General features: G+C 36.9%; 3 protein-coding genes across 11 annotated transcripts in view; 2 read left to right on the forward strand and 1 right to left on the reverse strand.

Annotated features, from left to right (window-relative positions):
- Positions 1 to 4,453, forward strand: part of wge (BAH domain and coiled-coil containing protein winged eye) — a 51,142-nt gene extending 46,689 nt beyond the window's left edge. For 5 of the 8 annotated variants that reach the window (XM_017613337.1, XM_017613342.1, XM_017613339.1 and 2 more), the window contains 4 exons: positions 73 to 1,049; positions 1,115 to 1,294; positions 2,047 to 2,208; positions 2,761 to 4,453. In XM_017613337.1, the coding sequence (XP_017468826.1) occupies positions 73 to 1,049; positions 1,115 to 1,294; positions 2,047 to 2,208; positions 2,761 to 3,084 (1,643 nt within the window). In that variant the 3' untranslated portion in view covers positions 3,085 to 4,453. Of the gene's footprint in view, positions 1 to 42; positions 1,050 to 1,114; positions 1,295 to 2,046; positions 2,209 to 2,760 lie in introns of all 8 variants that reach the window. The other 3 variants (XM_017613340.1, XM_017613344.1, XM_017613341.1) reach the window with 2 other exon arrangements.
- Positions 4,454 to 5,626: 1,173 nt separating this feature from the next.
- LOC108360886 (uncharacterized) lies at positions 5,627 to 15,134 on the forward strand. Its single transcript, XM_017613348.1, has 10 exons — positions 5,627 to 6,699; positions 8,476 to 8,676; positions 8,730 to 9,035; positions 9,094 to 9,508; positions 9,577 to 9,759; positions 9,959 to 10,131; positions 11,158 to 11,305; positions 11,369 to 11,610; positions 11,672 to 12,158; positions 14,960 to 15,134. The coding sequence occupies exons 1-10, from the start codon at positions 6,553 to 6,555 to the stop codon at positions 15,085 to 15,087; spliced, it is 2,430 nt and encodes an 809-aa protein (XP_017468837.1). The 5' UTR covers positions 5,627 to 6,552; the 3' UTR covers positions 15,088 to 15,134.
- Positions 15,135 to 15,213: 79 nt separating this feature from the next.
- LOC108360885 (uncharacterized) lies at positions 15,214 to 25,254 on the reverse strand. 2 transcript variants are annotated; one of them, XM_017613346.1, is made up of 6 exons: positions 24,784 to 25,254; positions 18,829 to 18,957; positions 17,172 to 17,507; positions 16,901 to 17,101; positions 15,686 to 15,799; positions 15,389 to 15,607 (listed from the first exon to the last, which is right to left on the reverse strand). In XM_017613346.1, exons 2-6 carry the CDS (start codon positions 18,949 to 18,951, stop codon positions 15,488 to 15,490), a joined length of 894 nt encoding a protein of 297 aa, XP_017468835.1. In that variant the 5' UTR covers positions 18,952 to 18,957; positions 24,784 to 25,254; the 3' UTR covers positions 15,389 to 15,487. The 2 variants fall into 2 exon arrangements, with proteins under 2 accessions (XP_017468836.1, XP_017468835.1); XM_017613347.1 differs by lacking the exon at positions 24,784 to 25,254 and having other exon boundaries at positions 15,214 to 15,607; positions 18,829 to 18,951.
- Between the last annotated feature and the right edge of the window lie 418 nt (positions 25,255 to 25,672).

A 25,672-nucleotide genomic window follows, 5' to 3' on the forward strand; every position in this document is an offset into this window, starting at 1 on the left:
CCGTTCTCTTTTCTTTTTGAACGTACGTCCCAACTCCTCTAGAGTACAACGATAATCCCCTCTACTCTTTAGGCAAGCACAAAAAGTCTGGTGCAACGCACGCGCGCGGCAACGCTAATGGCTCCGGCAGTAGCCACAATTCCAATGATGCTCATGAACACACTTCCATATTTGCAGTCTCTGATCTGCCTGTGGCGACAACGACAGCAACAGCGGCAGCGGCAGCGGCAGCGGCAGGGGCGTTGGCAGTGGCTTGTGCACCATCTACGTGCGGCAGTGAATCGCAAACGCAGAGTGCTAAAGAAATTAGCGCGCAGCGTAAAGAGAAAAAGCGTATCAAAAATTTGAAGAAAAAATCCCAAGCAGCTGCAGCGTTGGCCGCCAGCACAAATGGCTGCGTAAATGGCAGTTTGTCAGCGTCTGCGTCCGCATTGGCGCCGGCAAATGGCAGCGGGCTAGCGGTCGTGGCGGCCGTTATGAATGGCACAAATGGTGTGGATGATGCCGCGGTGGCCGCTGACTGCAATCGCAAGCACCACAAGCACAAAAAACGCAAGAAGCACAAGAAACATCATCATCGCAAGACGAATGGTGGCGAGTATGAAGCGATCAATGGCAGCAACAACACATTCGTGATCAAGAATGCCGGTGTGGCGCCAAGCGGCAGCTTTCTGACATCAACACCGACGACTTCTTACAAAGGTAAGCGTGAATTTGCAGCGGCTGTTGCTGATAATCACAGCAATAATGCGCAAATGGCAGGAGATGAAAATGAAGTCGTCGCTGAGGAGCAGGATGATGACGATGAGGCGCAAGAGGAGGAGAATGAGAATGAGCAGGTTCAGGTTGCACAAACGCCAGTTGCTGGCGCCTTCCAAGCGGTTGCCGGTCATAGCAAGTCGCAAACGCAAAGCGGATCGTCTGCTGCGATTAAGGTAGAGACGACTGCGGCGTCGACATCGGCAGCAACAAATGCTAAAGTCAAAACAGAGCATTTGGATTTAGAGGAGGAAAGCACCTCTAATATGATGTCCGAATTATCGGATGAGGTAATTTGAAATGTATTTTCCTTCGGCGTATCGATATTATACCTTTTACTGTTTTCCTTTGCTAGAATAAATGCGATGATGATGAGGTGGAACACAATAATTCAAAGGGTAGCAAGATTGCTGCTTTTTTGCCGGAACGGCAGCTCTGGGGTTGGCAGGGAAAAGCGTATCGCAAGGCTGGTGTTAAGGGCAGAGCCCGCAAGCAATTCTACAAAACAATCAAAAGGGGCAAAGAAACAATAACTGTAAGTGGAGTTAGAATAGGAAAAATGGCTGCGTGTATTTACACATATATGCATGTACATACATACATACATACATACAGTTTGCCACAAAATAATGGAGTGTGATATCTGGTAAAAATATTGACTATTTTGCTTTTGTTTGTTTAATGTTTATAAATTTTTTATTATAAAAGTATAGCTCATTAAAACGATAAATGCCACTTTTCTGAAACATTCTAATAAATGGTACTTACGAGTACATACAAAAAAGTAGCATTTACATACATATGCAAATAAATATCGTGTAAGAGCCCGGTAATCCAACAAAAACCGTGTAAATCCAATTTTGAAACTGTATGCACAAATTATAAAAATTAAAAAAATGTTCAGCAAAATTTCAAACTTTTTAGAAAAGTTATAGGTATGCAGTTTAAAACCCAATAAATTTTATCACAAGAAAGTGCAAGTTTCCAGTGGCTACAAAATAACATTGACTTTTAGTTTTTTTTTCCTTTTTGTTGACGGTGCCACGTATTTTCTTCCATACAAAGAATTCTCGACATTTTTGCGCAAAGTTCGAAATTTGGATATATCTGGTTTTTGTTTTATAATGAGCTACAGTTTTATAAAAATTTAATAAACATTAAACAAACAGAAGAAAAATAGTGTAAACTCGTCAAAATATCGCACTCCTAGTTTTTTTTTGTGGATTACTATGTATATGTACATATTTTGAGATCCTTACTTAAAATATTTATTCAACACCATTCCAGGTGGGGGATTGTGCAGTATTTTTATCGACTGGCAGACCAGATAGGCCATATATTGGACGTATTGAATCCATGTGGGAGACAACGTCTAGCAATAAAGTCGTGCGCGTTAGATGGTTCTATCATCCTGAAGAGACAACAGGTTGTCCAAATCTAAAATATCCGGTAAGTTATAAACAAAATGAGAAAAAAAAAACATATGTGTTTACAGTGAAACCTCGAATTTTGATAAAACGAAAAGCTCAATATAAGAAAATGTTTGCTGAATCCCATGAAAAAATCATCGTAGTTACGAAATTTTCCATAAAAAATGGTCCATGGATATAACGAAGCGATTTTGAGCATGAAAACCTTCGGAATATCTATCCCAGTAGATAACTCAGGAGCTAAAAACCCTTCCAGAAGGCCTTGCTGAGAATCAATAGGCCTTGCACTCTGCATTACTTTCCCCTTTCTATTCTGTATAGAGTGGCACGCATAGAAAGACTCCCAGAAAGGTTTTTGTCGGACATACTTCAGAAGGCCTTTTGGAAGAGTTCTTCTAAAGCTACTTTTTTAATTCATAAAGATCATATTTAATGTATTTATTTAAAGTTCAGATTGCATAAGCAAATATAAGTGTATAGGAAAATTTTCGTGTTAACAAAATATTGAAATATTTTTGCCTTTTTATCTCAAATACTTACACTTACAATAATTTTCTCCCCTTTATAATAGGGCGCCTTATTTGAATCACCGCACGAGGACGAAAACGATGTCCAGACAATATCGCATCGCTGTGAAGTACTTCCGTTTGAGCGTTATTTTGGCAAATTCGGAGCTGATTCAAAGCAATATCAATCGATATATGATAATAATGATACTTACTACTTGGCCGGCTACTACAATCCGCGAATACAGGTGCTCAATATACAAGACGAGATACCTACGCTAAAAGCTGAACAGCAAATGCAGCAGCAGTTGCAGCAACAGCTGCTGGCTAAAGTACAGCAACAGCAAAACGGTGTTTGCTTGGAAAATGTAAGTGCGGATGTTGAATAACTAAAAAAAATAAAGAGAAGCAGTAAGAAGAGGCCGAAGGAAGCAGATTTAAATAGTAATTAATTGTAAGTTAAAAGTGTAGTAAATATATGTAAGTATGTAAAAATACATAGATACACATAATATGTATCATTAATGCATATGTAGACTTTCAAAAACAAAATCACAATGACAAAGCAACTACATATACTAATATATAGTACTGCTGTAGCGTTATTGTAAATGTGTGTAATGCCGTGAGTGACAGTGTCCGTGAGTACGGACAGACAGACGATGGACGTGTGCGCTGCAAGCGTCCCTTAACTACTATATAAACCGGCTACGTTGTGCTGTATGTTTATACTATTTGTATATGTGTAAGGATAACTGTGAAACGATTTAGTTTTAGAGGAGAGAGAGTTAAAACGGAGCTAATTGCAAAACAAAATGATACAAAAAAGAGAATCACTATATATTACTATATTAAATATATTATACTACATACAAACATTATATATGAAAATATATATACATATATTATATACTAATGGGTAAAAGAAAGAAAGAAAGAAAGAGCGCAGAAAGAATAGCAAGCTTAAATTCGAAAAGCAAACATTTATGAGATGAAAAAAATAATTTTAATTTTAAATTTAATTAATAAAAAAGTAAATATATTATATATATATATACTATATACATGCATATACACTTAAACGTACACATATTATACATACATACATAATTATAAAGCGTGAGGATATACGGACATTCAAACACATCGACGATTACAAAATTCGGAGAGGAAATGATTAATAAAAAAAAAAACGCAAATACAAAAAAATATTGCTACACTAACAAAATGGGTATTTTTTCGGACAGTAATACTACAGATATACACACTTATACATATATTTACTATATTTCAGATGAAATTTAAAACTCAAATTCAGAAAAAAAAACTTTAAAATAAAAAAGAACTAACTAAAACTCCAGCAACTAAAGTAAAGAAGCAAGCAAACAAAAGATGCATACGTACATAAACACATATATGTATGTATAAAAAAAAACCTGTGAATAGCAAGTAGCAATAGTGCAGAGGCAGAGGGGTGGAGATGCTCGTACTTGATGGGTGAACAGTTGGGGAAAAATGCAGTGTGTCGCAGAAGCCCTTAACAGGAAACTATTTAGAAAGAAATACTATAATTGTAACAATTTATTGTGATAGTCGATCGAGGATAATTGATGATCAAGATAATGAAGACGATGATGATGATTTTGATGATAATTGCTAACAATGATTTTTGATGATGATTATGACTCTATGGAAAGAATGCGTTGTATATTTACATCTCGTTTATTCAGATTTAAAGTTTAAAATACATACATATAAGCAAAAAGCAAAGAAAATAAAAGCATACAAAAACAAAAAACTGTACACACAAATGAAGAATCTTCAACTAAAATCAACAAAAATCGCAAAAATAAAGAATCAAATAAAAATAATAAATAAACGAAGCAATAAATGGTGTTTTGGTTTCTACATTTGTACATACATACATACATTCACATACTCATACCTTTCATTTGCTGCGTTATCCGCAGTTTGAACTTCTATGTATTTATTTATCCAGTACCAACTCCGATATACCTAAAGTATAACAAAATAATATGTGCGTTTATACTAACCAGAGGTCTGCATTGAGTATTAATGAAATTGGTACATTTAAGTCCAACTAAACAAGAAAATACCAGGCACCGTAACGGTTAATAAAAATCATAGTTAAAATTGGATTTCTATTTTTTCGATCATATTCGGCCTTATCGCAAATTCCATGTAAACAAATATATGAAATTATGGAAACGATTTATTCACATAGAATGCCATTATTTTCTTGGATCATAAAAGACTTAAATCGGTCATAAAACGCAGTCTCCAGCATAACGATTAAGAGTAATCGAAAAAAGTATAAATCCAAAATAAAGATTACAGGGGATCACAAACTTTAATTTGGTTTTTGTTCTCCAGACGCCACTATCCAATTTGTATGTAGAATCGCCCACTGATACCAAAAATCGAGTTAATTTTGTATTCCATTTATACGTTTTCGAGATATTTTGAATTTACCATTATTCAGCTTAAAACAAAAGGTGGTTCCATTTAGTCACTTATATCTCATGAACCACTTTAACAAACTGAAAATGAATACCACAAATGAAAGCTTACAAACTTTTCCATAAACTGTCTATACGTCACTTTCCGATAGGAATGATAGTTTCTGACAAATTAATTAACCATTCCCGTTTTTTTTCGATGGATAAATAAAGAAGTAAGTAAGTAGTCAAATGAAAATGCGCAAAGATTTTTTCTATGAGAAATGAGCAGGAAATAATGTTACTCATACGCCATGTCCACCTAAGTAGCACGCTTTTTTCTTTGATATTTAACGATTATTTTCATTACCTGGAATATACTCAAGTATTCCTACACGTATGTGCCGGCAATTCATGACAATCGATTGTAGGCTACCAATTTCATTATACTAATTTGTTCGTATGGAAAAATTTTAATGCGTTGATCACTTTTTGTGTTATGCTTTGTGCCATAGAGTAGAACTCCACACCAAACCTTTTAGGTGCTATGACTTTCAGCGCTCTCGCCGATATATAAAAAAACTTATGGCTGAATAAAGCGCTGAGTGCCTGAAAAGCGATGGACGCCAGAAAAAACCTTTTGCCGAGTTCTATTCTAATTGCTTTTGCATTCTGACGCGCTCTTATCGTTTCGCTCTCGTTTGTATTCATATATTTATGTATGTGTTGTTGCTACATTCTTAAATTCGAATATAAAGCTAAACTAAGCAAATGACTCACATCACTCAAGTCATTCCACTGCACTATTGACGTTTCTTGGTTCTGTGAGTCATTTCGGTATAACAAATTTATTTATTGGCTTCGTTCTTAGACCGTGTAATAAAACTTTTTTTTACTGGGTGTATGCTGGGTGTGCGTGCCGAGAAATTTCATAGACTCAGCTCAACGAAGTGTAACCAATACGACTACGATATTCTACAATTCGTTTCTAAATTTGTATGGGTGGGTTAGGTGAGAAAAAAAAACTACCGCCTTTTCAAATAAAACCGAATTACATATGTATAAAATTTCTGTGCACAGAAGAGAGGTGCCAATGAAAGTAGAATATACCAAATTTCCGCAAACTATGTAAATATGTATGTTTGCTATTTTTGACACAAGCTTATAAAGTTACGTTCCACTGTGCTTCGTTGCCATGTAGCCAATTGACAGCCGAATAGGCAGCCACCTGCGCATCGATCCAACAACATACATAATTGGTTGTTGAGCTATGAACAATTATTAGGCGTGCTGAAAGAAAGTTGAAAAACTTATTGTAGACTGTTGAATTTGTAAAAATTATCAAAATATATATAATATCTTAATCTTGCGTACATTGTGCCTTACTGCGCCAATTCGATGAGCTCTACACCGAAGTGGTATTGTCGCAACAAATCAACGCCACCCTTGCAAACATTTACGGAGATTACAAAATTGGGCAAGGAGTTGAGGCGTGTCACATATCGTATTGCCGTTGATGTGAAGGTTGATGTCTTCGATGAACATGTGAGTATATACATACATACATATGTTTATATCTATAAGGATTCGCAATAGAATATTAAAGAAATAGTTCAAATAAAGTGTATAAAGGACTTTCCAAATAAGTATCCTCCCATCAGAGAGTCAAGGCTATGCGAAACTCGCTAATTCAGGCACGAGATGATCAACGGCCATAGAGGGCAATGCGATAACAAATGAATTGTCGTAGGCTGGCGGCTGTTTGGAGGAATCCGAGGCTGTTGCACTGGTATGCCCTCTCGAAATCATAATAATAATAGACAATCACCCTCATTGCGAGAGTCATGTCCAATGCTAGTTGTTTTTCGAGAGTCGAATCGTATCGAAAATTTCACGTCATACTTTTCGACGATTTTCGTCGTTTACTTATTTCGGCACGACAATAGACAATGCCAAGGTTGTCGAGTCGTACAATTTAGCCTAATTTACGACTTGCGCAATGAAGCTGAACCATGACCCTTCCACTGCATTTCCTTTGCTGCGGTACTTTCAGACGTGTTGGGAGGTCAATATCCGGTGCGTTCTCTGTCTTTTCATTAGATGACTTTTTGTCGCGGATTCCGAACCCAGCACAGAACCTATTGCTGGAAAGGAAATGAGACATTTTACCAGCAGACTATGACTTGGATTTTCTTGGCCCACGACGTCAGAAAATAAAAGCAAACTCCGCCCACTGCGGAAAGCACCAAGCTTGGTCCTCTCCGTTGTTGTTGTTGTAGTTAGCGGCTACTTATCGCTTTGAATTTCGTTGGTATTTATAGTGTTGTTGTTGTTGTTGCTGTTGTTGCCGTCGTTGTTATTGTAACAGCATATAAATTCCCCGAAGAGTTTTTGGAGAACGTTGCTGGAGTGACAGTCCTTGCGCAAATATAAATCTGGGTCTTTCCGGTTACGTAGACCCGACTGTCGTGGGAACGGTCTTTATAGTGTCGTGTCTAGTGATTGACGTACGAAATTCTGGATCCTGTACTCCAGTTCTTAGCGATGCCTTCCGATGTGTCTTAAGTGGAGGTTTCGCCTCCAACAAGTGCGTCTTCGGATACTTACATCTGTAGCAACCGACAAGGAACTGCATGATATTAAGCTCTTTTACTGTGAAGGTTATGTTCTGACGGCATTAGAAGACATTCCGTAGCTGTCCGGAATGATGTATTGTAGAAAATTTAAAGCTTCGTCCACTACGTCGTACTTGTCCCTGGTGCATATTTCAGAAAATTGTTTCGGCCATCTAACCTTGTTTAGACCGGTGAAACCTTTCAATCGTTACCCATCTTCGTCCCCACTAAAGGTAGGAGATATACAATTTTACCGAACGGGCGGAACCGCCGATAATCAGACAGGTGACACTGAAATTTCTTCCGCTTACATGAGACCCCAGTTTTCTTAATTAATTTAAAGGTATGAGGGGACTTATAGCCACTGCACAGACTTCGGTTAGATTATATTGGAGCCATTTGCAACATTTGGGCGAGCAGACGAAGCGGATCGGCGGATATACACTTTGGCTGCAGAGGATGAACGACTACTATATATATATGTATTTTTTTTTTCATTATTTAATGTTTCGTAGCGTGGTTTGAATGAGGTACATAGTCACTTACTTATAGTGGTCGCATTAAATTGCTCAATAAATTTGTCATTTAGATACTCATTGCCACGACTCGGAAACTCTTGGCACTCAATAGAAATAAATTTGTCTCGACCCACTTCAGAACTATAAATTTATTAGTTACGATTTCTCATCGAATTTTTAAATCTTAGAATACCCTTTTGGAAGAAGTGGAACGTGTTTGTGAACTCTATTGGAACCTGAAAGACGAGTCACAAAACAAGGATATTCACTCATTGAATAAGAAAATCAAGCGCAGTCCCTACAATGCCTTACTACTGCAGAAATACAATATGCTTGCGGAGATCAATGATCGACGCTTTTGTCAGCTAATGTTTGTGTTGAAGCAAACGGTAAGATTTGAAGTAGTAAAAGCGAAAACTTAAATAATTACCTACCATTGTAGGTAACACAATTGCTACGCAAGTCCACGCAATCGGATATGTGGCTAAGTTGGGCATTGCAAATATCGTGTCTATACAATAAGTGGTGCCGCCGCGATAGGCTCAAAGATGCCGACAACATAGATGGCGTATGCAAGGAGGTCGATGGCGCGCCGAGTCAAGCTGGTGAGAAGAAAGGTCCACAAACAGGTGAAGATGGCGGCGCAGGTGAAGCCAATGCTGCTGAGTGCAATGCCAACATTTGCAGCAATATGTATCCCGCATTGTTGTTGCCGCCAAAAACAATCGATTTCGCATACGTTTTGCAGGTTTGTAAATTGTTGCAGGGAGCTGAGTTAGGTCATAGATTTGATTTCCCGACTACAGCACGCTTCACAAATGCGCATCGAACAAAACTCGCTTGATCTGCTTTTTGGGCTCTTCAATATGAGCGAACAGGAGCAAGCTGAGGCAGCAGCTGCAGCTGCTGGCACTTCCTCCGGCGCTATGTTGGCTGCTGTTCCAGCACCAAATGCCTCGGATCTGACTGCCACCGCGGGCACAACTGCTGGTGAAAATTGTGAATCGACTGCCTCTAGCTTGGAAATTTTACGCATACTTACGCTCAACATGCACGGCGACAATGAGTTCCACAGCTACAACAATGGCGACGATGTGGGCTGGGGTGGCGGCATGGAGAAAAGTAATTGCCGTAAATATGTTGAGCATTTTTTGCAGCGCGAACGCGCCTATCTCAGCCAACTCATAGTTAAAGCTTATGACTACTGTCCGAGCATATTTGGTGCGACTTCAGAAGAGGTTATGGGCATTTAATTTTAGAAAATTAGTAAATACTTTTCTTTGTTGTAGGTAAAAGTTGTACGCGCGCGGAGTTGAGTGAATTTGTTATGCGCGGCATGCGTCTGATATGGTCAAATGTGGGACTCATTTTGGATCACATCATTTTGTGGTGGATCGATACGCCACTGGCTTGCTATCCGCTGACACATGTCGAGACGATGAGAAACTGGTTGAAGAATCACACGGAGAAAGGTTGGTGGAGGCGTGGACTGAAAATACCGCGTCACAAATTTGTTTTCTTACTATTCTTACCAAGTATTTTGGGTCACCCGATTCGAATTTGAAATCAGAGTTCTAAATTTCAAAGTTTTTACTTGCACATTTCAAAGAATTTTTGCACCTACTGTACCACTTTTACTTTAATATACTTTTTAATTTACTTTACTTATAGACATTCCGGAACCGGTTTACTCAACTCTGCGTGGCGTTGCTGAAAGTCTTACAAACTTTGTGTCCAACAATATCTGGGATCAATTATTTCGCTACACTTTGCTATCAACAAATTGTAAGCCAGCCACAATGGAGCGCGCTCTGCGGTTATATCGGGGTGTTGATCAGGAGGAGGTACATAGACATACATAAGTTAAAATAGTACTATATTGGATTACTACTCATAAAAAGTGAAGTCAAGGTTTAAATGTACTTACTTTTGGACCTCAAAACCGAAAACATACCAGCAATCCAAAAAAATGCGGAAAGTTAAAAAATTAAGAATCATAAAAAACCCCCGAAAGGTCTATAAGAACAAAACCAAAGAATCCCGAAAAAATTCTGAACGGCCTCAAAAGAATTACCGAGAAAAGGTTTCGGTAAAAAAGAAAATTCCGAAAGAATAGCAAAAATACCAAAAGTCTTGAAAATTTAAATGTGAAAAACCTCGCAAAAATTAAAAAAGTTTTCAAAAACTTCTGGAAAAAAAACAAAAAATCCCGAAGATTCTAGAAAAGTTCAGGAAAGTAAAACATCTTTGTGTATTGTCTAAAAAAAACAAAGAATCTCGAAAACTTCCGAAAAAGTCTTGAACGGTCCGGAAAGAAACCACATAAGTCTCGCAAAAAAGGAAAAACACGACAAAATGACGAAAATGTAGTTAAAAAAAAAACACAAAAGTCATAGAAAAGTCGTCAAAAACACCAAAAAGTCCCTGAATAACAAAAAAAAAAATGCAGAAAAATTCCGAAGAATGTGTGAAAGTAAAAAAATTATTAAAAGAAATAGAGTCCCAAATAGTGTCGAAAAAAATTCTGTTTGATACAGAAAAAATTCCGAGAAAACCTTAAACACTCGCGAAAATTCTCTTAAATGAAAACAAAACCAGATTTAAAAATTTTTAATTAAAAAAGTTCTAAATGAAATACGGCCCCGAGAAATCTTTTAAACCACGAAAAGTCGCGAAGCATTTAATTTTATCCCTCAAAATATAACATGAAGAATGCCGCAAAAGTTCAGAAAAAACAAAGTTCCGAAAAGTATTTTGAACAAACCTGAAACTGGCTAAGACCTTATGATCTTTTGAGACCCCAAACAAGCTTCCATCTATTCAATAATCTTATATTCGAATTAAAGTTTTCACCTCATCTCTATTTGCAGCATCTGGGAACTTATACTGGCGGATTTTGGGATTTAGTCTTCAAGAACTTAATAGACTTAAGTAATAGTTACTTTCCCAACAGCGAATTACAAATGCAAATTAGTTCTCTACCCGTTGCCGAACAAATACCCATACTGCATCGCATTGGTGGGTGACCGATTTGGCTCGAACTTAAGACCATACAATATTCTACACAACCACCTCTTTCAGATCACTCCGTCCACTCTATGCGTTTGTGGGTGAAAGAGCAAGCCAAGCAACTTTGTTGCGAATGGCAAATGGATCGTTTCTTTCGCATACTGGAGCATGATGTGCGCGTTTGTTTGGCTGGTTTCAGCTCGCACAAGCTACCAAAACTAACTGCCGATCTCACAGATATACTCATGCTGGTCAATGTTGCATTGCGCGCCAAGTTGATTCTGGAAATTAATGTCAATATTGACCAATTGAAGGTAACTTACTTGATGTCTACTTTCTTTTGCCTTATTTATTTACAACCCACCTGTTTCGTAGAAAACCAACGAAGAATGCGTACAAGTCTTATCGGAAGTTTGTCGCATACTCAGTCTTGCCAATTTTAAACTCGCCTTCCCGCCCGCATCGCACTGGCAGCAGCGTGTCTTCGACGAAGATGTGAAAAGCGATTATGTCGATTATGTGCTGGATCAAATATTTCTGCCTGCCATTAAAGCCACCAAAGATTTGGTTATATTGAAATTGATTTTGAAAATCATTTGTGAGGCTTGGTTGGATTATATTTATATGAAACGTATCAAATTCAGTGTGAATGGCGCAGTGCAATTACTCGGTGACTTCGATTGCGTACGCGAATGGATATTGGCCTGTTCGCTGTTGGACACTGAGCAGTTGGAGAAGTTGAGTAATCACGAGGTGTTGCGCATGTGCAAAGGTGTGGGTAAAATATTATTACGCAAGCCGGAGGATGTGATTTCGATAATTCAATCGCCAAAATTTGAGTACGATCGGAAGGCTGTCGGAGGTCAGTAGATGATTGAGAGCGATAATATGGATTAATATATATAAAGTTTTAAGTAGAGCACGAGATGAATTATAGATTAGGATTATAATCTTTTTTTCGCAGAATCAGAATTCCGAAGTAGCTCTAGTTTTTGCGAAGTTTTTGATTTAAAGAGCAGTCCAGAGTTGTTGCTGGTTTGAGCCACTTGCATATTCGGCCATAGCGAATTTATTTAATCTAAAAGTCTAAGAAGGGGCCGCTGTGGTGTAGTGGTTAGCAGTGCGCGCTACCACTCCACAGGGCCTGGGTTCAAGCTCTGGTCAAAGCAAAAAAAGATAGAAAATAGGTTTTTTCTTAACAGCGGTTGCCCCTCGGTAGGCAATGGCAAACCTCCGAGTGTATTTCTGCCATGAAAAACACGCCACAAATCGGAGGAGAAGCTCGGCCAAACACTTACACATTGTGTAAGCGCGAATCTATTATTATTATTATTTTTTTTCGAATGAAGAGGGAAATGCTTGATGCACTGGCCGGGGGCACTAGTCTCTATACCACCGTCGCCGAGTGTGGGACTCCCACCGAAGCGTGTTGGGCTACCCGCTAAAACCCAAACTCTCACCGCCCGCGCAAGAGTCCCGCATCTGGCACCGCAATTCTGCATGTCTTCAGATGCAGGAGCGAGTTACTTAAGCCTCAAGGCGTTTCATTTGGGTGTCCTCAGTAGATATCTGTCTTCTCGTTTGCAGCGGAGTACGAATTTCACGTATCTCGCAACAGCTTCCCACTTGTGTGCGCTGGAGATTATTACCCCAATTACGTTGTTCGGGGTTATGTCTCCGTATCTTTCTTCCAACATTCTGCGCGAAGATAAGAAGTGCTCGCAAGTGAAGAATGTATGGGTCGACCCTATTAAGCTGGCATTTCAGGGTACTATTTTATATATATATAAGGAAAATTTTAAAGTTAGGGGGGGAGGGGGGGGGGGCTCGAGCACCCCCCTGGCCCTACCTGGCTACGCCCGTGCATACATAAATATTTCATGTAACTCGTGTATAAGTTAAGTAAACTCGACCTTTCAAAGAGGTGGAAACGATCTTCAAAAGTATTTTCGAACGTTTGACAGTATGATGCACATTTCAATTAACTGATCAGATAAGTTGAATTTCGTTTTTTAAACATGTGGCAACCCTCTTATATAGGCCAATTAAGCATTTTCAATTACGTTTGCCTTAATTCGACTTGAATTTGTTTTCTTCAACATGTGACAACCCTTCTAAATATAGTTCTGAAATGAAGCCTTTTCAAACCCATTTCCTATAAATTTCAAACAGGTGGCACCCCTTTTCAGAGACCTCAAAAATATTATCAATGTTCGAACTTAAGGTTTCTTAACACTCTTTCGTTTGCCATCCATATTTTGGTATTTTATATAACTAGTGTATAATTTAATTGTATTCGATTTTTCAAACAGGTGGCAACCAAAGTATTTTTTTTTTACTAACTTTCTTAAACCTCGTTCGTCTTGTGGGTGCCACATTTATTTCAATTATTTCATTTATTTCAATTATTTCATTGCCTTAATTCAATTTGAATTTAATTTTTTTTCAGGTGGAAACCCTCTTATATGCAATTAAGAAATAAAGCCTTAAGGCCCCCGCCAGATAGAAATTCTTTTCTGCGTCACAGGGATGCTTTTGACTGACAAGACGCACATAACATTGCGAGGCGCCACAATGAAAACGTTGCCGCTAACAAAACGGCTCGTTTTGATTGACCAAAAGTCAGTCGGTCTGAATTCGTTCCATACATTGTTGTTTTGCCGCATTGACGCGCGTCGAAAGTTGAGAGTTGGGCGATTTTTATTAAATAACTGTAATTTAAATTTTTAACAGGTGGCAACTCTTTTCGAAAAATAAGACCTTATCGCAGATCTAAGCCCTTTAATTTGACACCAAATTTTTGAAAAATGAACGGTACAAATCTGATGACATTAACAATAAATGCCCTCGCGTATTATCTATGTACACTAGGGTGCATCAGTCTCCATACAAAAAATTGGTACCGTTTCTCCATCGAAAATATAAAATTTATTATATATATTTTAAGACTTCAACCAAAATATTTGAGCAATACCGAAAACTCCATCAGAATATGATTTCAGAGAGGGCGACTCTCTTTCGTGTGATTTCTTTAATCTGATGTTGGATGAGATAATAACAGCGTTATATTTTAAGACTTTTGCCAAAAAATTTCGGAAAAATATTAAGAAATCGTTTTTTTTTTATAAATAAAAGTATTTAAAAAATTTTTTCTAAAAAATCAACTCAGATGTTAGAAGAGCTGAGGCTTAGTAGTACATATGTACTTATGTAGGTCTGCATAAAAATGTTTAAAAATCGACTCCGCCGTCATAAACAGTGGTGTTGTTTCCATCCAATTGGGTGGAAAAGTGTAAGAGCTCAGTTAGTCTAGACTTAACTTACGTAAGAAATCGTCAATGATTACGCAACACGTCAGTCTTGCCATAAGCAAAAATATTTTGTTTTTTGTATTTTTCTTTTCAGCTGATTGTCATTTTGCCGCCTATAAGCCACATCACAATATTCCTGAACGAAAATATATTGCGTTGGCCAATATATGTACTAGGTTACGTTACGTAAATTAAGTCTAGACTAACTAAGCCTTAAGGCGGGTAGCTTCTGATAAAAATTTTAGATGTCTTCCAATCGCTCAGCATTTCAAGTGAATGTATATTTCTTTAGTTTGTAATTTTATTTACATACTTCAAATAATCTGCTCTATGTTGTTTTATCTTCCCTTAGCTGATGCTGCTGCTCAAGAAACCCAATTACCATCGGAAATGTTTGTGTCAAACCAAAAAAATTGGTTACAACTGCGCGCTAGCAAGGGAAATATTTTCAGTTGGTGTTGTGGCGATTCAGCGGTGTAAATTAAAAAAAAAAAAAACGATTTATTAATTTTTCATAAAAAATAAATTGCAATAAACGGAAGTACAGTTGCCACAAAAGTAAAATCGCAACATAAATGTCACATTTTAAATAAGAAATAAATGACATTCCAGCTTAATATTTTTTTATTATAAAAAGTCGCTTGCATTACTTTAGAAAAAGTGTGCTTATACAAATGTATGTATGCATGTAAATTTTATTTCACAAACGCATAATAAATGAGTGAGAAATATGATTAAAATTAAATGTGTTTTTTAGGGAAAAAACTCGGTTGCCCCACATAAGCTCTGTTACGCTTATGAATTGTTGTATTCTGTATAGTTTTCAAATGTATGCATGTATGTATGTTAGTATGTTTTTGTGTAAAACATATTTACAATTTTAAGCCGGCACTTTGCGACTAATTTTGTTCACCAACTCATCGACACGCTCGCTCATGCCGGCAAATTGCTTTGGATGTGGACCGATCATCTGAATGATAGCAGCAACATCGGCGGAGACCTATTGTTAAAAATTCATTAAAAAGTAAGAAGCTAAATAAAAGAAATGCGTGAAATATGTGTGTGTAGAAGACCTCACCTCCAAGAAACGCGCCAATGCCTTGAGCGTACGGAAGACTTGTTCTTCGACTGGATTACTTTGAAAGAATTGCAAAATTGCCATGGCCAATTCGACAGCAACGTCATCGAAGACCTGTAAGTAATTTTTGATATTTAATTAGCGAAAAATCTAAAAAATATGTAAAACTAGTAAAACCGTATGGAGTTGAAAGGCCAAAAATCATCGCTCAATAAATTGCAAAAAATAGGAGAAATTTTCAAAAATTGCGAAAATTGTGCTGGTCGCAAACCAATTCAAATTGTAACGTAAAAATTAGCGAAGTGAATATTATACCAATATTAGAATGTTTCACATAACTTGTTTATTACTTTTCAAACAGGTGGCTACCCATATTTTAATAATTCTTACATTTAACATGTGTATAATTTATTTAAATACGATTTTTCAAGTAGGTGACACCCTCTTCAAAATATAGCCATAAGCATTCGGCGAGACGAACATTTAGGTACGCGTCTTTCCCGAGGGTTGACGTGGTCCAAAGTTATGCAGTAACATACATAAAAAAAAAATATTCCGACGAACTGATAACCTCCTCCTTTTTTGGTAAAAAAAATGGCCGAACCACGCCTTTTACCTCTTTCGGTGACACCTATGTACATTCGGAAATATTTTTTTTTTTTTAAATCTAATTATATTGGACCTCTACAATTATTATTATTATTTTTATTTTTTTTCTTCTTCTAGGCGAGACGAACATTTAGGTACGCGTCTTTCCCGAAGTTTGAAAAAGTTTGCCGACTCATTACTTTTCCCTGCTTGAAAGACAATTTCGTACCTTCTAAGGGAATAAAAAGTGTGACGAATAGCTATGATATAATACATTTATGCAATAGATCTAACCGTAAAGATTATGAGCTAACCTGTAGCCCTTTTCTGGTTTGCAACAGCAAACTCTACATAAAATATTATGTATGTATATGGAAGACAACTGTCATAGGAAGGAGAATCGAACGCTGAAGTTTATCGTAATTGATTAAAGGCACCATTTATGTACATTAGGCCATGTCAATTCAAAAGTATTTTTGCAAGGCAATTAAAAAAAAAATATTAATTGGCCGAACCACGCCTTTTACCTTTTTCGGTGACACCTATGTACATTCGGAAATATTTTTTTTTTTTAATTCTAATTATTTTGGACCCCTAAAATTATTTGCACTAATGTAACATACTCACCACTGTCTTCACTTCCTTAATGGCTATATTGTAGAGCATCATGGAGCCGGTGTTCTTCAATTGCGGACAATTTGACAGTATGCAATGTACTGCCACTTTTGTTGTAACGCGTATATTCGATATCGTTTGACCCATATAATCCCATTCGGAGATATAAAGCAGCCATTCAGAGGGGCCCAGATTTTCAAAAAGATTGCACATCTACATACATATATTAAGCAAAAATACAAGTTTTATTTTTCTGCACAATCACAAAATGACATCGTCTTACAAACATTGCCCACGCTTGCTGTTCTTCGGGTGTATGCTTTTCAATATCTTGTGCAAAATTCATTAGCGTATGATCTCGACGATCCTGATGCAGTATAATGATGACATCATCTTTCAGCGCTGCATAGGCTAATGTACGTATTAAATGTACTCGCGTATCGGGTGAAAAGTTTTCTTCGCGCAATATACGCTGCACGAAAATTAGGAAATTATCACCTAGTACCCATGAGCCTTCATCTTCGATTAGGTACTGGTGCAATTCTTCCATGGCAGCCTCTTCTTCTTTGTAAATTCTACCGTCGAGCAATTTGACGAGGCATTCCAATTCAGTCTTAATCTGTAAGGAGAAGAAAATGCATGTTATTAGATGTGTAACTCAGAGGTGTGTATGGAAAAGTAAGGAACTTCATTTTATTTTTAAACCAGTATGGAGAGATATCCTTATCCTACTACGTTTAGTCATTTCGCATGAGTCCCTATTAGAATTTGACCTATCAGAACTCCTGTCAACACCAATACCCTTCGCTTAGTCAGCTTAAGAAGCTCCTTTAACCGCCTATCGTCAAACACCGGACTAAATTATATTACAATTTAGCATATCGAGTTTTTTGCGCAGCGCTCGGTTATCTGAATAAAAGCCCATCTGTACAGGAATAGGACAGAGGTTGTCATTCAGGACTCCATTCGGTTATGTGTTATATGTTGGCTAATAAAACTCGGTGTGGAGTACTAACTTGAGCAATCCTAGTGCCCTTTTTACCGTTTGGCAACCAGAGTAATTAATATAATCAGTATTATGCTAGTAAGTAGCCGGTCGTATTCCTCCTTAATCGCGGCCACCCTTGCCTGAAACACACTGCAGAAATTCGGAAGCTTAAACGTGACAGAACACATCCCCACAAACTCCTCCGTTGAATAGCGGCCCATCCGTGAAAGCTTTCTTCTATAAGCTTTATTTCCCCCACTCAATAGAAATTCGGGAATAAAATCTGAAACTGCGAGGGGGATGTATACCGATTGCATAAGATCAGTCCTGTGTCAGGGTTACTGACACACAGCTCCCTGATTTGGTGGCCTAGGCTAAACAAATAATAACATATTAGTAAACTAAGAAGTAAAAAAAGGGCAGCAAGGGATGCACTAATATCTTGCCCGACAGGAAAGCTAAAGCTATCTTCAAGCTGGTCGCTATCGATCTTCACACGAAAGGAATGGCTATGAAATATATTGTCAGACTTAGAGAGTTAAGTATTTGGGGGACTGCATACTTGAGGCAAGGGTTTATGATTAATCGCGTGCAGTTAACCCCAGCTTTATTAGAAGGTTTTCGAGTGGCCCTGCCATTCTCAGGCAGATGAGAACGTGTGTTTCGAAAATAATGCAATTCAATTAAAGAAAAGGAAAAGCTGCATCATTTGGTATATTTCCCTTCTAAAGAGAGCTGGATCATAACGCTTTAAAACGCTGGCCGTTGCAAAAAAAATTTAATAAAAATTCGAACACGGAATGCCTACCGCGACAAAAGACCAAAAATAACTACTTCCAGAAACCCGCTTTTCCTTGTTTTACCTACTGGGATGTATCGTTTTTTTTTTGTTTTAATTTATCAGAGTGTATAAGTATGTAGTACGAGTAATTAAATTTCATATAACACTTACATTGATGTCTTTGTGTACTAGAGCAGGTTCGCGTGGGATTTCCTTCTCCTCAGTCGATTGGGAGCGTTCTGTGCCATTTGCGCGTTGTTGCTGACGCGGAGTGGATGCTTCGCTGTCTGACATATTCACCTAAAAATACCAATAAAATTTAAATGCCGGAATGTGGAAAGAAAATGGTAAATATATGTACATGTGTATGTACATATACTAAGTATGTTTGTATAAATATTTATGAATCTATTAAACATGCATACATACATACATACATTAATATAAAAATAAAGGTGATACCACTGTTAATACATACATATATGAATTGTCAAAAGGAGTAAAATTACAATTTTTTATGGTCTAGTGTACATATATACATACATATATATTTAATAAATGTATAATTCACATAAATTAATTGTACACTTGGAAGCATATTCTACAATCTACCATGTAAATAACCGGGAAATTGCCGCACAAAAAGCGCTCATTGGCAATAATTTTATCCATTGCATGGTTAATCGTTTATATAACCCCAACAAAAATCTGTTTATGCGCTTCATAAAGTAAAATTGGTGTGATGCATATTTGTAGTGTATTTATTTGTTCATGTGTATGTGAGCAGAGACTTTTATGTTGCTTTTTTTTTGTTTTGCAAAACGTATAGAATTATATAGGTAGTGCACAGCTGTCAATATATCGCGGGTCTTTGGTGACAAGACAGCCAGCATCATCTGCTAAGGAAGCTTTCATTTTGTTAGAAAGTGGAACAAATACATTAACTTTGTCGGAAGTAAACTTGCCCCAGATTTAAAATAAATTATTTTTGTATCTGCGCTAGTATTTCATTGTATTCCTTTTCAAAAATCCTATGCAAAAAGTATTATATGAAATTACTATTTTTGTTGTATTAAAATTGCAAAATATTTGTGAAACTGGTGGCCTCGGCTACTAATTTGGCCTCCTTTCTTTTTTAGTTAAATGTTAAATTATATCTATACAGAAGAAAAATTAAACTCTAGAAATAATGATATTTAAATGATAACACAGGCCTGCAAAACTGAAATTTATTTTCCCCCTTCTAATAATTATGTTACCTTTTCAATATCTAGGCAAGTTGAATTGAAATACAGCCTTTTTCTCATCGAGATTTATTTTTATTGATGACACGCATACATATTTTAGAATTTTTAACAATTTTCACGAAAAGCCAAAAATTAATCAAACTTAACTTAAACAAACAGTATAAGTTAAAAATACCCATAAAGAGACTAAGTAAATCAGAAAGACTTATGGAAATTCCGAAGTTAACGCTAGTAATACACTAAGAAAAATGAAAAAAAAACAATTTTCTCGGAAAATTAATGCGATGTAATTTTTTCACTAATTTTTATTTTCGTAGCTTAGTACCTAAAGCTACGTTCACACAGAAAGCCGAGGCGGAGCGAAGCGAACTCCAGGTCTTCACATTAAACGAAGCTGAGCGGAGCTTTTCGCATGGACTCGGACTGCAAAGATACCACAAAACTTACCGTCAGTGAAAAGCGCCAAAAATATTTGACTAATTTTGCTCAAAAGATTAGTAGAAAAATTCGTTCTTAGAGCGTGTGTGAATCGGTAACAAAGTTTGCAGCGAGTAAATTTTTAACACTATGAGGTGAATAAAATTTAAGTAGCTCATTAGGCTAGTGAAATTTTTGACAAATGCATAGAAAATTTTGGCAATCGCAAAGATTGCTGCTGTGTGTAATTTTTCGTTAAATAAAAGCTTAAATAGATGAATTGCAATGAACGATGGTAGACGTTTTCTTAAAATATTAATTTCACTTCAATTTGTAATATTTTATTCCGCATTAATCTGCGGTTATCAAAAATTTACTGCTGTCAAAAAATATTATTCAAAAGCTTTCCCCATAGAACTTTATTACCGATTCACACACGCCCTTATTTAAATATTTTGAAATCTTGTTTGCAGCACCGTCATGAAGCTGAAAAATAAAATAGAAGCTTCAAAATTAAAGTTCCTGTGCTTTCAGCTCCAAGACGCGTCTGAAAAAGCTTGCTGTATGAACACTTTCATATATTTAGCTACAGCAATTTGAGAGCTTTACTCCGCTCTGAACGGCTTCGCTCGGCTCGGTTTCGCTTTCTGTGTGAACGTACCCTAATACGTTCCCAAATTGCTTGTTAGTTTTTTTAGGGGAAAACTATCACAGGCCTGTTTAATGAGAGACATAAGGGCTGTTCGGGATGTTGTGAAAATGGTCTTCACAAAAAAAAAAAAAAAAATTAAATCAAAGCGAGACAGTCTAGTACCGTTTTTGTGATGTATTGTATATGTGAGTGCCGTTTTTGTGTATGTGTTATGTACATGTTTATTTATAAACGGGTTTATTGATATATCTGTACTGTAATGTTTTCGGACGGTACAATCTCTTACTGTCAATACAGGAGTATTACATATATGGTGTCATTACATTAAAAAAATAGTCATTAAATTACTTTCCACATGGCATTTTTTAAATACCTCCAATTTTTCGTCATATCAATGCCTAGTGGAAATTCGGCATAAGATTTAGATTAACAAATAGACAACGTAAAGCCGCTTAGTGAAGGCACATCTCTAAATAAGATGGTCCAGAATTATAGAATTCAATTCATATGAATGCCTGGTGCCGGCGTCCAGTGGGGGAGGTTGCAAAGCCGACGTATAGCCAAGGAAAGTTACTACCATCTTTCTAGGAAAGGACACGGTAAGTATACCTATGAGCACTTTTAAAACATGAGAGAGAACGTAATATTCAATGGTCCAACTAGGGACACGAATTTCGATACGATACGATACCATATCGATACTTTTGGCATTCGATACTGATATTTTTTACTCGATAGTTTTAAAACGATATTTTTTGGAATCGAGTACCAGAATCCTAGTATCGTATCGAATGTCATAAACTCAAATTAGTCAGCTTTCAGACACGTCAAGTCTTGCTTTCAAGTCTACTCCTTCCAAGGCGAAGGAGGTGAGAAGGAAAGGGGAAGAGTGCAGATACCTCCCATTTAAAGAACCACGAACTTGAATTCAATAAAAGTTGACGCGTCTGGAAGCAAATAGAAAACACAAAAGAGAATGCGAAAAAATTGCTTTCAAGACTAAGGGCCGGTTGTTCAATGTCTGATTAGCACAAATCGGAGGTAGAAGCTCCGGTTAAGCACAACTACTGCTTTATCGATCACATGTTACATGCATGATGTCGAAATCGTCGATAGTGTAGTGGTAGTGATAACCAGACATTGAACAACCGGCCCTTATCTGATTATCAACTCCTCCCGATATAAATTGGGCTTTAAAGAAAAGAAATTTTTTACTATCGTTAGGATTGCATGTGGCGGGATTTGAACACGCGGAGCTTCTCCTCCGATTTGATGCGTGCGCATTGATGTTGTGCCACAAAGGCCGTTTTTATGAGAAGCTGTTTTTCATTGCAGAAATACGCTCGGAGCTTTCTAATCACTTTTTCAGATATTTTTATTTTTTTTTGATTTTGGTATCGATATTTGCGATATCGAGTTTTTTTATTCCGATATTAATGGGTACCCGATATTTTTCCAGCGATACTTTAAATGAGTACCATATCGATACTTTCGGTTCGATATCGTGTCCCTAGGTCCAGCTTTTAATTCTGTGAAACCTCCAAGAACATAGTAAGAGAAGCAAGTGTGCAACAACTTTCATGCCATTGTCCACTTTTAGGCAGAAGGAAGACTACGCACGCTTGGCAAACTACAGCCTTAACAAAGAGATTTGTTTCCGAGTGATATTTTAAATGGATTGGTACTTGGCCTATATGTACGGTGACCATATTAACCAATGTAAAATAAAGGACATTTTTTTCAAAATTATTTGTACAACTTGTACGATAAAAGTACCTTACCCATATCGTAATTTAAATCAAATATTTAGCAGTTAATTAACCGATTCCGGAAAATGAAGCCAAATCCTTTTCAAGGACTTCGTCATCCTTTGCTGCCAAAATACATTTACCGAAGTCAGCACACAGAGGTTCAAAATTGGAATTTAATGTTCGTAATTCACCGCAGTCTTCATTTTTCAACCAATTTTTACTAAAAACCAAAAAAAAATTATTTTTGTGAACCTTTTTTTATAACATTTAAAGCATTTTTTTGTAATTTTTTCGTTTTGGGGAACCATAAAATTGTTTTTAACTAGTCTTTGTTATGTAACATTTATTAACTAATGTCTTCTCCATTTTATTCAAAATTGCCACTTTTTCAGCATTTTGCACTAAAAAATTTAATACAATCAAATAAAAATTCACAAATCAGGCTCAACTAGTATCTTGCAAATAAATGAATGCAAAAATGAAGGCTCCAGTGAATTACGAACACTAAATGCCACTTTAGACCACTGTGCAGCAGGTTTATTGTTCTCTTTCAATGGAACTGGAAACTCAGCGTGTAAAACGATCCTGTGCACAACTTTCCCTGTGCTTTATATATTGTGCAAAGATTACCTATTAAATAAAAACCCTTAAGTGGGGTGCGAAACAAACTGGCGAAGATTTTCGTTATATTTTATAAGGAACATTTTTATTTTTCATATTCTGAAAAATTTACCTCTGATGCAGAGCTGATTTAAAGGACAGTTTAAGAAATAAAGGACAAAACGCGTCCTTTATTTTGAAAAAAATTATAAAGGACAGGGGGTTAAAATAAAGGACTGTCCTTTGAAATAAAGAATCCAGCCTAATTAAAAACTGACTAAATTGATTTAACTGCCCACTGGGAAAATAGGTAAGCACCTTGCGAGGTAAGCCATGTTTTCTTTCAGTTTTTAGTACCAAAATTGTCATCATAGCCAATGTCATCTACTAGTAAAGGGCAAAATGAACACCTCCGAAGACACATTACGTTGTCAGTTGCAAAATAACGTGCAGCCGAAGTTATTTCCAAGCACCGAACTACTCCGAGCGACTGCTCTGCATTACACGTAACTTACTTTGTAAAGCGGCTCAGAAGTATATCTGATACCAAATGTACATTCTAAATTCCTACTTACATAAGGCGGCCATGCCTTTGTAAAAGTAAGGGACGTTCGGCAGGGAAATGGTAATGACTGCCAGGTGAAGAGTAAGTTGCTAATACGGTATTATTACGTGCTCCTAATTCCCACTGGGTGCCTAATTCTTTTCCTACCGGGTACGTATGTATTGGTGTAAAATGTCTGTATGGATTTTAGTACTTGTGATACAACGGATATGTCGGAATGTTGAGATGATTTTTCATATAAACAAATGTTGTTGGCTTCCTGAGTTCATACAAAACGCGCGAACAAGTAGACGGCGGCAGAAGGTGTAATAGAAAGACACTTTCTCAACACTCTTTGAAATACACTTAAAAATATAAGCAGTGTGTGTATGTGTGTGTGTGTATACATATGTAAATAGAATTTAGATGCAGTGCATGCACAAGCGAAACACTTTCTTTACTTTCATGTCTAGGCTTTTTCAACGCTCTTCCACACCTATGGAGCGAATTTAATAAATTAAGACAGTAAAAATAAGTAAAAAAAAACGCGCATATTTCTTAAAATAGTATCTGTATTTATAGACGGGAAAGTGGGGAAAATTTGTCACCGTCTGCCTTCTCATCTCTGTTTTGCTTATTTTCTTTTCGCTGAAAAAGCTATACTCGTACAGACATACAGGAACAAAAATGCAATGTGAACGCAACTTCTGCGTTGCTACGGGCTCGTCACTGTTGCTATTCTTAGAAAAAAATTCAATTTCAAAACTTCAACATTTTAAAATTTTTGAAAAGTTCCTGCATTTTTTAGTTATGGTTGTTCAAATATGGAAAAAAGGTGACTGGCTTTTGTTATGATTTTCATTAAACATCGCCACACATCTCATTTCATTGGGATTTCTTAAACTTTTTACTCACTTTTGTGCACAACTTTTTTCGTTAGATTTTTTTTTTTTTAATTACGTTTGCTTTGCTTTCTGAAATATGCTTTAAAATGGGTAATTATCTTTGGAAACTCCTTTTTATCACTTTTCTATCGTTTATACTCATTCACTTTTTTTTATGTATTTTTTTAATATTTTGTCCAGTCCCAATACTTTAGAAATGATCCCACAAGCACCCGTTCACTTCGAAAAGAATTTTCACATTGTCGCCGCGAATCGAGCGCGAACTTATGATTCGGCTTTCCGAAACATGCTTTTGCCACAATTGAGTTAATTTGCATATAAATAGAATTGGTTACGTTGCGTACTCGTAACGCTGCAGCATTTAGCGGCGAATTTCGGAAACACCAAAAGTTGCATGCGGCCGGCCGGTTTGGTGAGCGTTATACGTCGATCGAAAGAGCAGTGCACAGTGGTTTATGTATAAGTGGAAATAAGTTAAAATTTTATAGGTCTTCAGATCTTCCATTTTATTTATTAAATGCACATGGAAAAGGGGTTGAATATCTATTGTTTCACCACGAATGTGTTTTAAGAAGATTAAGTCTCGAAAATTTTTCCAGCTGCGTTGAACTGCGGCTTTCTTTTTATCGGTTTTATGGCATTTTTAACGCGTTTTAGAGCTTTGGTTTGTATGGCGGGTATGCTTTAAAATAAATCGACCAGGTCCATGTCTCGTTGCTTTCTTCATTTATGAACAGATTGTTAAATCCCTACGCCAACTCCTTCTAATCTGAGCCCTGAGCTTTGATTGCCGCCTGGCTGTCTGAGTAGATATTAATCTCCCTTACCGTAATTTTTCGTTTTCCGGACCACTGTAGCGTCTTTCAGGCGGAACTGATGGAAATCGACCTAGCCACAAA

This window comes from Rhagoletis zephyria, unplaced genomic scaffold (assembly GCF_001687245.7).
Source record: "Rhagoletis zephyria isolate East Lansing unplaced genomic scaffold, Rhagoletis_zephyria_1.1 Rzeph_scaffold_00647, whole genome shotgun sequence".
NCBI lineage: Eukaryota > Metazoa > Arthropoda > Insecta > Diptera > Tephritidae > Rhagoletis > Rhagoletis zephyria.